This window comes from Salvelinus fontinalis, chromosome 7, assembly GCF_029448725.1.
Source record: "Salvelinus fontinalis isolate EN_2023a chromosome 7, ASM2944872v1, whole genome shotgun sequence".
Classification (NCBI taxonomy): domain Eukaryota; kingdom Metazoa; phylum Chordata; class Actinopteri; order Salmoniformes; family Salmonidae; genus Salvelinus; species Salvelinus fontinalis.
The window spans coordinates 28,872,998-28,886,652 of NC_074671.1; the positions used below are offsets into that span (position 1 = coordinate 28,872,998).

Genomic DNA, 13,655 nt, shown 5'->3' on the forward strand with positions numbered 1-13,655 from the left:
AGAACCTTCCAGAAGGACCACCATCTCTGCAGCACTCCACCAATCAGGCCTTTATGGTAGAGTGGCCAGACGGAAGCCACTCCTCAGTAAAAGGCATATGAAAGCGCACTTGGAGTTTGCCAAAAGGCACCTAAAGACTCTCAGACCATGAGAAACAAGATTCACTTCGTCTGATGAAACCAAGATTGAACTTTTTGGCCTGAATGACAAATGTCACGTCTGGAGGAAACCTGGCACCAGGGTACAGTAGTGGCAGCATCATGTTGTGGGGATATTTTTTAGCTGCAGGGACTGGGAGACTAGTCAGGATTGAGGGAAAGATGAACTGAGCAAAGTACAGAGAGATCCTTGATGAATACCTGCTCCAGAGCGCTCAGGACCTCACACTGGGGTGAAGGTTCACCTTCCAACAGGACAGCGACAGCCAAGACAATGCAGGAGTGGCTTCGGGGCCAAGTCTCTGAATGTCCTTGAGTGGCCCAGCCAGAGCCTGGACTTGAACCCGATCGAACATCTCTGGAGATACCTGAAAATAGCTGTGCAGCGAAGCTCCCCATCTAACCTAACAGAGCTAGAGAGGATCTGCAGAGAAGAATGGGAGAAACTCCCCAAATACAGGTGTGCCAAGCTTGTAGCATCATATACAATAAGACTCGGGGCTGTAATCACTGCCAAAGGTGCTTCAAGAAAGTACTGAGTAAAGGGTCTGAATACTTATGCAAATGTAATATTTCAGTATTGCAAAAATGTCTAAAAAACTGTTTTTGCTTTGTCATTATGGGGTATTGTGTGTATATTGATGAGGAAAAAAACAATTTCATCAATTTTAGAATAAGGCTGTAACCTAACAAAATGTGGAAAAAGTCAAGGGGTCTGATTACTTTTTGAAGGCACTGTATGTTGCATATGAACTCAACCTGTTACAGAAGAGCCTTGTTTTACACATGAGTATGACTGATAGGCATTCAGAAAACATGTGTATGAGCATGATCCACTCATGGCTTGCATTCCACCACAAACATCATTCTAAATGAAGAAACACCCATATTTCAACTTCATGACCAAAACATTCAACTCATTGTAACTCCCTGTTTGGAGCGGAAGACAAAACGACAAATAGACAGGAGAGAGATAGAAGGAACCAGCGAGGAAGAGAACAAGAGAGAGGATCAGAGCGGGTAAGGAAGGAGGGATTAAGGTAAGTTAGACTCTTACCGTTTGACGTAGTGCTAGAGGCCACAGCCTTCTCGCTGATGTCGGTGCGCGCCGACGAGCCCTTGGTCGCCACGATGGTCTCCACCCTCTTCTTCTTCTCAGCTGCAGAACTGGCCTGGGACTGGGTTTCCATGACGACTGTTCATTCCTCAGCACGTCATGGAGACAGGACACCTGGGGAAGGGGGTGACAGAGAGAGAGGACAGGTAAGTACCCCAACCAAGAGGAGACCAATGATGTAGCGTCCTATTATAGTACACCATTAGTACACACCATCGCATCACAGACTTTCCCAACATTCTCTCCAGATACACTGGTCTCTCTGAGTGAGGATGGCCCAGTACAGTAAGTATCTAACATAGTTAAAAAATATATAAAAAATACATGTTTTTGTTGTTGCTTTGTTTTAAGCTTCAAACCATTGTTAAACAACCAATGTTTAAACAAGACTAAAAAAATGGAATTTCTCAAAAAGTTGATGATGTCACACTCTCGCTCAACAATAGAGCTGCAACAGTACGCCTCCACCTCTTGAGAAACTAACTGTGTTGAATTAAAGGCATGACATCTAAAAGCTTTGAAAAGAAAACAATCACATGGTACTGACATTCATGTTTGCTGACCTCTGACCTCTATACCATCAGGAAGTCCTCCCAGCCAATCCCAATTCATCCCCAGCCACAGCGAAGGCTATGGGTCAATCCACCAGCTCCACTGTGTTTATTTTCCCTCATAATTGTTATGTTTGATCTTCCCACTGCCCTCTCAACGCACCCAACGGCCTTATAGTATTCTGATAACCTTCCCCAAATTTCCAGGTTTTACACAAATCCTGGAATAAACGTAAAATCTGTGAATCCTTCAACTGGAATTTTGGTCCTTTTTCAACCCTACAAACAGGACAGCGAGCTAACTTCTCGTCTTACCCAACTGTGACAAAGTAAACTTCCAGTAACCAAGGGAATTAAGTTCTATATGTTTTATTTCAAAGTAAATTAGTTAAAGAAGTTGCTGTACAATAAGTTTTAGGTTATATCTTAGAGTACATGGAAGTGAAGGTTGTGGATAGGTACATACTGAGAAATCCTCCTCTTTCAGAGAGAAAGAAGTGACTAACCTTCAGGGGATACTACAGAGAAACATTCACAACCCCAAAAATGAAGACTTGTCTGGGGGTCCTTTTGGGAATAATATGCTGCCAGGCAATTTCTCCTTCTCTCGAAGAATAAACTTTGTTTTGGTTAATTCTGTCTCTCCATTTTAAAGAGGAGTTCAGCCAACAGTCTATAGTAGCACATCGTCTTAGTTCAAAACCTCGACTTGGGTCAAGTCTTCCCTGAATCTTAGCCATGGAGACAGTAACCCAACATGGTGCTAAACCACTTAAAACATGGGATCGTTTAAATCCACTGCAAGCCCTTCTTTTCAGGGGCGTCATGCACCCCAGAAATCTGAGGGGGCACAAAGTACGTGAGAATGACGGGGGTGGTCTGGAGGGGGGGGCTATAAGTTTGCATTTTAAAACACCTGAAACAGCTTTTTCCTGCAATCTAGAGCCATAATAATTATGTTTAATTCTATTTAAGTCTATTTTTCTGCATATCTAAGCATTCCTCTTGAACTGTCTCTATCCTCCTAACTGGTGGTTCTTTTTTTAAAGAAACAAAATATGCTTCTCTACATCTCTTCAAAAATCTGGGTAAAATTTGATTGATAGCCTGAAATGGCTTCTTGGTAGCTAGTTATGAGGTTGGGAGATTGGGAACCTGTCTGGACTAGGTAAAGACAGCTTTAAGTGGCTGGTATTGCAGATAGTTTTTTTGGTATGTTTTATTTTTTTCAATTCATTTTTTATGACAAATCTGCGGGGGCAAGAGCCCCTGTGCCCCCTATGGGCATGATGCCTCTGCTTCTTTTAGACCCTGAAACATGCCATAATTCATGGGTAATTGCTGGAAATATTTAGTCTATGCAACATTTTTCTTTCAAATAAAGACAAACATGCGTTTTGTTCATTTTTTCCCCCAACCCTCCTGAAAAAACTCCGTCTGTCGTTCATTCCTAACCGACAACAACATCTGTAAGCAATCATGGCGTTACCACCAAAAAAAAACAGCCCAATTACTCCCCGACCAATCAAAACAGAATTAAACAAGAGCTCTTCCTCTAATCACTCCCACATGAATACATGTGTACCATGTCACTCCAGACCTCGTTTCACCCTTTCTACAACAGATCTCATCTCAAATCACTGGTATGTGTTTGATAGGATGAGTGTTTTAGTTTTGGGTTAGATTTAGAGCTTTTTGGGGGGGGGACGACAACAACAAGTAAGTGTGTGTGTGTGTGTGTGTGTGTGTGTGTGTGTGTGTGTGTGTGTGTGTGTGTGTGTGTGTGTGTGTGTGTGTGTGTGTGTGTGTGAGAGAGTTCCTGAGCTCGCCATCGATTTAGGTCCTGGGTCGAGAGAGACAGCGAGCCGCTCAACCCCTTTCAGCGGCCCGCAACCATAGAAACTCAAACGTGAGGCGCTCCTAGACTGACAGTCCATCTCAGGCAGAGGGGAGATCAGACAATAGAGCCCCTGAGTCAGGTTTTTTCAGCCCCCCTTTAAATTACACGCTACACTGTTCTGACGATTGAACTTCTTGCAAAAGCGAAGAAGAGAAAAAAGAAGAAAAGGGAGAAGGGAAAGAAACTCCTCCCATTATAGACTGACCCTTGGCATGCCCGTGCTTTTGCCGGTGTGTGCTTGTGTGCATGCGCTCCCTTCCTTGTTTGAGCCCTCAAACCTCTCTGCTTCCTCCCAGGTGAGTCAGAGGAGAGGAGGAGAAAAAGAGAGAAAGAAAAGGTTGGAAGACAGGAGGGAGGGGATGTTCAGATTCAGAAGGGGGAAATCTACTGGGGGAGGAGTGAGGGGTGAGGAGAAAGCAGGGGCATAAACATTCCATTGGTAGAGCAAATATTCACAGCTCCTGGCCACTCAAGCGTGGCTGACTGCCCTTTTGTGTTCCATGAGGCGGTCGGAGCGGTCCGTGGTTCCAGAGCAGCAATTAAATGCAGGACCTTTTCACCCATAATCCCTCTGACCTGGACGCCACTGCTTACATCCAATCACCCCGTCCTGCAGGTGTTCGTCTCTGTCCGTCTCTTTCTCTCCTTCTTTCTGTTTTTCTTGAAAACCTCTCTTTTTCTACTTCTCGGTACCTTTTATCAGTGTCTTCACACTCAAGCAATATAACTGATATCTGATTTTGAACACCTGAGTTGTGTTTTCTTACAGTACATGTGTTATCAGTGGTGTTATCAGTGGTGTTATCAGTGGTGTTATCAGTGGTGTTATCAGTGGTTATCAGAAGGTGTCACCTGGCCGGGGAAAACTCTGGGCCCTAGTTATGACCTAATCTAGTTACAACCATTATCGTTACTGAGTAAGTCATAAGTGTGTCACCTTGTAAGTACATTGAGGATGCGCCGTTTCTGACGATTCCAATCTAGGCCAGGAAATGATAATGATATTTTCTATCCCGAGGATTTCTCTCAGGGAGGCACATAATATTATACAGTACTTTTGAAAGTCATGATACTGTATGTTGTCATGTACTGTAGGGCATCTACCCTGAACCTTTGCTGTTAGAGAATACACACTAATCTACTTACATGTCAATACCCACTGGGCACAAATGTCAATTTAACATCTATTCCACATTGGTTGAACATAATTTCATTGAAATTCTGTGGAAAAAAATGTTGATTCAACCAGTGTGTGCCCAGTGGGTAGAAAATCAAATACTCCACCACGTTTGCATGAGACATCACAAAAATAACCAACATTTTACAGAGGCTGTATAATGTTCATTCTCTGTCTGTTTAACAGAAGGGTTTGGTCTTTGCATGCTCAGTAAGCACCTTACAAAAGAAGGCATTATGAACCACGCATCGGTTGCAGTCGTTACCCAAAATAAATGTAAATTTCATATTAATGCTTATTCCTTGAAATGACTGTCCCACACTCAATTAGTGAAGGGAGAATGAAAGGGTGTATCTTTATTTGTGTGTCACCATAATCCTTTCGCACAGAAAGGGAGGCGATTAAACAGGTTTAAAATACCACAATTCAGACTGTTGGTTAGGAAAAAAACATTCTTATTTTATAAGCACATTAAGCAAATCAATTTAACATAAATTATACGCTGTGGTGACAAAGGCTCTGAGTTGAAAGTCATCTGCAAATGGCGCACATCAAAGTCAAACACCGGAATAAACTTTTGCCTTTGATCAAAAAAGAGAACCGGTGTTTTCTCTCCACACAGGGTTAAACAACAAGCCACAAACATTGCCTTTGAAAAATCCTTTAATTTTTGTAACTGCTTAAGGAGACCATTATCGAAGGAATCAAACTAGTCACAATCTATTGCTGTCCTGAATTTACATAGTATGGAAACTTATAGAAACTCAAATAATATTTGTGAGAAAAATGCTGAGGGTGTACTTCCAAATCGGGGGTGGGGGGGAGCAGCCTGGTGCCGGGGGATCCCTGAGGGGGGGACTGGCAGTGCTGCAGCATTCATCATCATTACATCAGCGACCACCGAGATCCTTTTATCTGACGCTCATTGACAGTGCACAAACACACTACAGCACAGAGAGAGGGGGGGAGCGGGAGACGGAGGAATAATGTAGGATAAATAGAGAGAGGGATGAACAGGGTTCAAGATGAGGGGAGAAAGAGAGAAAGAATGGAAAACGAGAGGGATATGAGAGAGGGAAAAAGTAACAAGCATCAATTCCATCAATGGAGGAAAAGGTTCGATCTGGAAAGAGTGAGGAAGTGCACGTGCATCAAATCAAATCAAATGTTATTTGTCACAGACAACCGAATACAACAGGTGTAGGTAGACCTTACAGTGAAATGCTTACTTACAAGCCCTTAACCAACAATGCAGTTTTAAGAAAAATAAGTGTGAAGAAAGTATTTACTAAAATAAACTGAAGTAAAAAATAAATACAAAATTAAAAAAGAAGATAAAAGAAAAATAACAAATAATTAAAGAGCAAGAACGAAATAACAGAGTCAATGTGCGGGGGCACAGGTTAGTAGAGGTAATATGTACATGTAGTTAGAGGTAAAATGACAGCAGCGTAAAAATGCAAATAGTTTGGGTAGCCATTTGATTAGCTGTTCAAGAGTCTTATGGCTTGGGGTAGAAGCTGTTAAGAAGCCTTTTGGGATTAGACTTGGCGCTCCGGTACCGCTTGCCGTGCAGTAGCAGAGAGAACAGTCTATGACTAGGGTGGCTGGAGTCTTTAGCAATTTTTAGGGCCTTCCTCTGACACGGTCTGGTATATAGGCCCTGGATGACAGAAAGCTTGGCCCCAGTGATGTATTGGGCCGTACGCACTACCCTCTGTAGCGCCTTGCGGTCGGAGGCCGAGCAGTTGCCATACCAGGCGGTGATGCAACCAATCAGGATGCTCTCGATGGTGCAGCTGTAGAACTTTTTGAGGATCTGAGGACCCATGCCAAATCTTTTCGGTCTCCTGAGGGGGAATAGGCGTTGTCGTGCCCTCTTCACAACTGTCTTGGTGTGTTTGGACCATGATAGTTCGTTGGTGATGTGGACACCAAGGAACTTGAAGCTCTCAACCTGCTCCACTACAGCCCCATCGATGAGAATGGGGGTCGTGCTCTGCCCTCCTTTTCCTGTAGTCCACAATCATCTCCTTTGTCTTTATCACGTTGAGGGAGAGGTTGCTATCCTGGCCTCTCCCTCATCGTGAACAAGACAAAGGAGATGCATGCATGCGTGTATGTGTGTGGGTGTGCGTGTGTGTGTGTGTTTGCACTTTGTGCAGCTATGCCAACAACATTAAGAGCTCAAGCACAGCTGGAATAACTAAAACACTGTGGGGTGAGGATGTAGTGGGTATAACCAGAAACCCTCTGCAAGGGGCCTGGGCCCCCATTTGCTCGCTTTGGAGAGGGATGGGGGGTTGGGGTTGAAGGATAGAGCCCTATAAAGGAGCACACAAAAACCAAGTGCGCATCCCAAATGTCACCCTATTCCCTATTTAGTACCCTACTTTCGACCAGGGTCCATAGGGCTCTGGTCAAAAGTAGTGCACTATATAAGGAATAGTGTGCCATTCGGGAGGCAAGCCCAAGAGAAACAGCTGAGAGGTGGAGCGGTTAGCAAACCTCAAGTGTGACCAAATGGTCGGAGGTTGGCAGTTCAATCCCCAGGTCAATCCCCATATCGAAGAGACTAGAGAGACGTTCACAATTACAAGCTCAATAGTGTCATTGAGTGAATGGCACATACTTAGGTCGCCATGCTGTGTGCAACACTGCACTGATGGGGATATTGGGATGCCCTTGGCCCTATGGGAGGGGAACGGGAAGAGGGATTCTCTGCTGGATGGAGGATTTGGGTGGTGGGTCCCATTCAAAAGGGATGAGACTTAACATTGTGCCCAGATGGCACTTAGTCTGGCCTACAGCTGATGGGGGATCGTCCCCTGAAGTAAGGCCATTTAGTAGCAATTAGTTACGCCTCACCACACACACACACTTGCACACACACATGCCATTCAACTTGTTCAGTCTAGCCCTTTCTCACCCTTTTGTGTTCAGTGACATGGTCGGGCTGTTGAAACTCTAAGTCGTTCACACGTTTAGATATCGTTCTATCAGAGTGGGCGACGCCACACCTTGACATCTGAACTGTTTGTGGGGCAATGACTTCTAGATGAAGTGACTAATGAACAGGACCTGAAATGGAGGGGTGAAATAGCTATGATTCTTGTCTGTTACCCGTCAAAGAAGTCCGCAAACATCTACCCGTCTCCAACAGATACACCGCAAGAGGAATCATTTCAACAAACCTGGGGCTTTTTGTCCGAAGTATCAACTCCATACAGGTATTTGGGAGTGGGGAGGTGCGACTGCAAAGCACGTGTGAGAGAGGTTTGGTTTAAATGTTGTTTTCAAGGACAAACAGTGCAACAACGCAGCCCATCGGTGGCTTTCGGCGGAGCTAATGCGATTATGCTCGTCGAGTGCCTCCGTCTCCCAGACCTCTCTACTTAAGATGCTTTGGAGGACTGGCGAGGGACCGTGTGTCGTTTCACACAGCGACGCGCTGAGTGCATCTTACATTCCTGGTTAACAAACCCACACGATGTAATCTTAATGCTTACACGACGCCTCTTTTGCGCTTGCTACCCTGCAGATAAGGGGCAAATAAAGAGCCGGGCCACAATGGAAACCTCCGGCGTTCCTCTAGCGTTTCCCCGCTCCCCCAGCCCTCCGCCTATTAGCTTATTTATTTATTGTGCACTGTATTTGTTTGAGTCGCACTGGTGTACTAAGAGCAACTGGGACCCCAAAAGTCCCCAAGACTGAAACAATGGAAAAAGTAGTCAGCCCTTTTCCCTTGGTGGAACGGTTACGCGGTATCGGGTCGCTCTCTCTCTCTCTCTCTCCTCGCTTTTACTCTGACTCGATTCATTTCCCCCCACGATGCCACAGAGTCTCTGTTCAATACACTTTCTGCGACTTGGCATGAAAGAGGGAAAAGATGCTAGTTCGGGTATTTCGTTTCCAAGCAGAACCCAACAATTGCAAACTGATATCCAGGTAAAGCACAGTACGGCAGCAGCCAAGAAATACAATACATGAAGTCTAGCCGTCATTTGTCCGTGATTCCTAAACCAGTCTGTGGGGCCTTGAGATGTTGGTCCATCTTGACTTGAATCCCCACAACAATGATTATTATACAAATAAGCCTCTCTTTCCAACTTGCTCCTAGCCATTCAGTTCAACATGGTAAATACAAGTTTCCTGCCTACATTCACCACTTTGAGTCTTTGGCCCTAAAATGGGGTTAAGTGACCGCATGGAATTCAAAGCGGAGCAAAGAGTGAGGGTCGTATTGGCACACTTCACACCGCGCTTCGGGAAGGCTCGCAAGCAGGACACCACAAAACCTGAACCTACTCTACCTACACATCTCTCCCGTACTTTGCTTAGTATGTTTACCACTGTGTTTTTTTCACTATGGGTACCTCAGCATGTGTCAAAATGAGAGCGAGAGATGCTCTCTACTGTATTTGAGAGTGTGTGAGCTTTTCTGTGCGCGAGTGTATGTACACTGTATGGGCATGTGTGACTTTTCATCTACAAGTGTATGTATGCACAGCATCAGGAAGAGAGGGGACCCTAGGGAGTGGAAGGGTAGAAGCAGAGGAATTCCTTTGTTGATGAAAAAACTACACATACACTAATACACACACACACACACACCTCATAGTGAGTGGGATCAAGCAGAGGGATGGTAGGGGGGCTGTAGAGGGAGCAGGTAAGGCTTTGAGAGGGGGTCTCCTTTTGCATGGCCCTGGGGACCATCGAACTGCCTCCTCTCCTCCATCTCTCCCTACCTCCATCCCTGCATCTCCACAGGAGGCCTTCCTCTCCATGTCTCCACATACAACTACTCACACTCATAAAGACCTCTAGATAGCTAATACAGTTTGTCCACATACAGTAGAACTTCCATTCATATTTGCATAGTCATCCCTAATGCAATGTCTCCATAGAGGTTCCATTCATATCATTAGACTTGTGTCATTGCATGAAGCAGACATCCTTACCAAGATAATGTACTTCCATAGTTGACATACAGTCAACTAAGGCTGACCCCAATTAGTCGTGGGGTCGATTGTTTGGTCGAATAGACTGTTGGATCGACCAATACTTTTTTTTGTCGAGCAGTAGCAAATACACTATATATACACGTGGACACCCCTTGAAATTAGTGGATTTGGCTATTTCAACCGCACCCGTTACTGACAGGTGTATAAAATCGAGCGCATAGCAATGCAATCTCCACAGACAAACATTGGCAGTAGAATGGCCCTACTGAAGAGCTCAGTGAATTTCAAAGTGGTACCGTCATAGGATGTCACCTTCCCAACAAGTCAGTCAAATGTCTGCCCCGCTAGAGCTGCCCCGGTCAACTGCAAGTGCTGTTATTGTGAAGTGGAAACGTATAGGAGCAACAACGGCTCAGCCACAAAGTCGTAGGGCACACAAGCTCGCCGAACGGGACAGCTGAGTGCTGAAACAGTGGAAACGCATTCTCTGGAGTGATGAATCACGCTTCACCGTCTGGCTGTCCGGCGGACAAATCTGGGTTTGGGCGGACGCAGGGCGTTCGGGCTAGGCCCCTTAGTTCCAGTGAAGGGAAATCTTAACGCTACAGCATGCAATGACATTCTAGACGATTCTGTGCTTCCAACTTTGTGGCAACAGTTTGGGGAAGGCTCTTTACTGTTTCAGCATGACAATGTCCCCGTGCACAAAGCGAGGTCCATACATTAATGGTTTGCCGAAGAAGAACTTGACTGGCCTGCACAGAGCCCTGACCTCTACTCCATCGAACACCTTTGGGATGAATTGGAACGCCGACTGTGAGCCAGGCCTAATCACCCAACATCAGTGCCCAACCTCACTAATGCTCTTGTGGCTGAATGGAAGCAATTCCCAGCAGCAATTGTGAGTGTGGCTAATATGCACAATGCACATCTCTCTCCTGAATGCACTCTCTCTCATACCAATTTGTGCTCATTCATTGTTTCCTAACTTAATTGTGTGAATTGTATGCATTTGATTGTTAGTGTATCAATTGCTCATGACGTATATCACCAGTATTACATTTACCGTTAATTCCTTTCATTTCTAATCTACAATGTTTGTTTACAGCAATTTCTGTTAATGCGTTCAATATATTATTACTCCAGTCTTCTATCGTTTTCATTATCGGATTGGACATTTTGTTTTGGTTAATTTAATTCCATTTAGTTTTGTCAGTTTAGTCATTGTATTTTGTTTGGAGTGCTCGTGCCAACGTTGAGTAACGACGTGCACCTGATTACACATAGAAAGAAGTAGGCCTATAGGCTACCTGGCCTGTGCTAAAATGTAGGCTTATACATGTGCCCATTTGGAGATCTGATAGTATTTCTGATTGGCTTAAAGCACCACCACTAATGAGCTGTGGAGCTTCTCAAAGTAATCGTTTTCTTCACCTCAGACAGCAAGTAAACAAAGTCTGTTTTTACATCCATAGAGAATGACAATGGTTCCTCAATGTATTTGAAAAATCTTTCCAGCTCTCTCCCTTTCGATAACCACTCAGCGTGAAAGGGAAAAATGCCTTGCTCTGATCCAGTGGAAACATCATAAAATAGGCCTACCTGATTACTTTTTTATCCCGTAAGCAAATCGCCTACAGTTGTGTCTGTCCTGAGCTCACTTGACGTGTGAGAAACTCTGAGGGCCTAGAACATTTCATTGAATGTTGCAAGTTTGCTAGCACCAGCTTCAGGCCTGACCTAAGTTAATAGTTGATACAATGTTTCAAGTTCATTGCAGACAGGCCATGCGTAGCCAATGTGATTTATAGGACATTTATTTTTAATCAGGATATTTTCTACCTGCAGGCTGCAATGTTTTACTTGTTGGCTTTATGTAGGTTAGTTTTGACAATGGCAATATAAGTAACTTTTTAGGTTTGTATCATTTTCATTTAGATTTGGATCGAATTTTGATTAACCACTTGACAATGACTTTGAGATACGAAGACATCATTATAAATGAAATTGAACTGTTCCACGAAAATGTGAATATGAAAACCATAACTGGCACACAGATCGGTAGAAATAGTGAGATCAATTGGCATTCCACATGAGAAAGGTTGCCCGACTCCTCGTGTAGCCTATTACCAGCAACTTCAGGAGACTAACGGCAGAATTTACGAAAGCCAGCAGGAGTGGGAGGAGGACGGTCGGGTCAGGTTACGTTTTTTCCCCTTCTGGTCATCTTGATCTCTGGCTCCCTCTTGAGTCATATGTGTCTTGTTTTATGGCCCTGGTCAAAAAAAGTAGGGAATAGGGTGCCCTTTGGGATGCAGACACAGAGGCAGTTCCAGTGGAGTGATGGAGTTGTTGCTTCAACTTCCCTCAGACCATGTCCGTCTGTCTGTCCAGAGGCTGAGCCCACAGGTTGCTGGTCCCTCTCTCATTTCCACACTCTAACCCCCCAGTTCCCTCTGGGCTCTCCTACTCTCCCTCTGTCTCTGTCTATTTTCTCTCCTTTCCCCCTCTCTATCTTTCCATCGCTCTCTTTCCCTTTTCTATATCTGTCTTTTCCTTTCTTTCTCTCTCTCTCTCCAACTTTCTATCTCTCTTTTCCCCCTCTCTTTCTCTCACAAATCTCTCCTGCGCGCCTGCTCTCCCTCCCTCTCGCTCTGCCTTCCTCCCACCCCACCCCTTTGCTCTCTCCTTCCTCTCTGTCACTGGTATAAACGGTACAGCACAGACCAGAGTGAGTGGAGGAGAGGAGGGTAGTGAATGATGTGATTGATGACAGAGCAGGGCCTCTGCGGGGGAACAACAGCCAGGGGCCAGCGTGATAATAACGCAGCACAATAATCAACCCAACCCATGAAGCAGACAATCAGCAAGGCAAAGCAGGCAGCACAGGCCCCTATTAGGCAGGCCTCATCAGGACGGCTAAGTGAGAAATTAGCCCTCGCCGAGCTCCGCGACGATTCATCAAGTCGCTGGCCCCCGACGCCCCCCCTCAAGAAGTCATAATGTTTACTTAAAGACTCGCCGCCATGCCCCGGAGGTGCGCTTTATTGGCTGTTATTAATTCTCCGTCCGGACCCTCGCGGCCGCCCCATTTAAAGTGTATCAGAGGGGGGATGATTGGACGAGATGAAGTCGCACTGGTGTTTGGCTCTCTGGCGATAAAGGGAGGGAGGGAGGGAGGGAGGGAGGGAGGGAGGGAGGGAGGGAGGGAGGGAGGGAGGGCAAAATAAAGGAATGCCATCACATTGCAAAATGAAGTCCTGGAATTAGACCCTTGTTCAATGGGAAGTGAAAGAGAGATGGAGGGATGGAGGGAGAAGGGGAGGACGAACGGGCGGAGGAAGTGAAAAAGGAGGAAAGGCATTCAAAGGGCAACTGAGTCGCACATTCCACACTACATTCCGATGATTCGGTTTTATCATCTGTTCTCCTTCTACCAGGTGGACCCACGGGGTCCGAGTCCCAAATGGCACCCTATTCCATATTTAGTGCACTACTTTTGATCAGGGTCCATAGGGCTCTGCTCACATGTAGTGCGCTACGTAGGGAATAGGGTACCATTTGGGACGCTACCCGAGGAAATAACTTCAACACGCCCCGGCCAAGAACGCCTGGCGATTGCTCATGCTATCAGCATGCTATCAGAGCCCTAATAGTCTTTTAACATGGCATGGCTGTGACGGACGGGGGAAGAAGCGGGAGAGGGAAGTGGGGGAGTTGGGCCTAGTTCATTTGTTGGGGCGGACGGAACTGAGGCTCACTTAATGAGGCGGCTAAGTAACTCCTCT

The 13,655-nt window shown here is 45.4% G+C and overlaps 1 protein-coding gene across 1 annotated transcript in view; it reads right to left on the reverse strand.

Annotated features, from left to right (window-relative positions):
- LOC129859342 (zinc finger protein GLI3-like) overlaps window positions 1-13,655 on the reverse strand; it is a 49,030-nt gene that overhangs the window by 22,302 nt on the left and 13,073 nt on the right. The window contains exon 2 of the mRNA XM_055928989.1: window positions 1,216-1,389. Within this exon, the coding sequence (XP_055784964.1) occupies window positions 1,216-1,348 (133 nt within the window). The 5' untranslated portion in view covers window positions 1,349-1,389. The remainder of the gene's footprint in view (window positions 1-1,215; window positions 1,390-13,655) is intronic.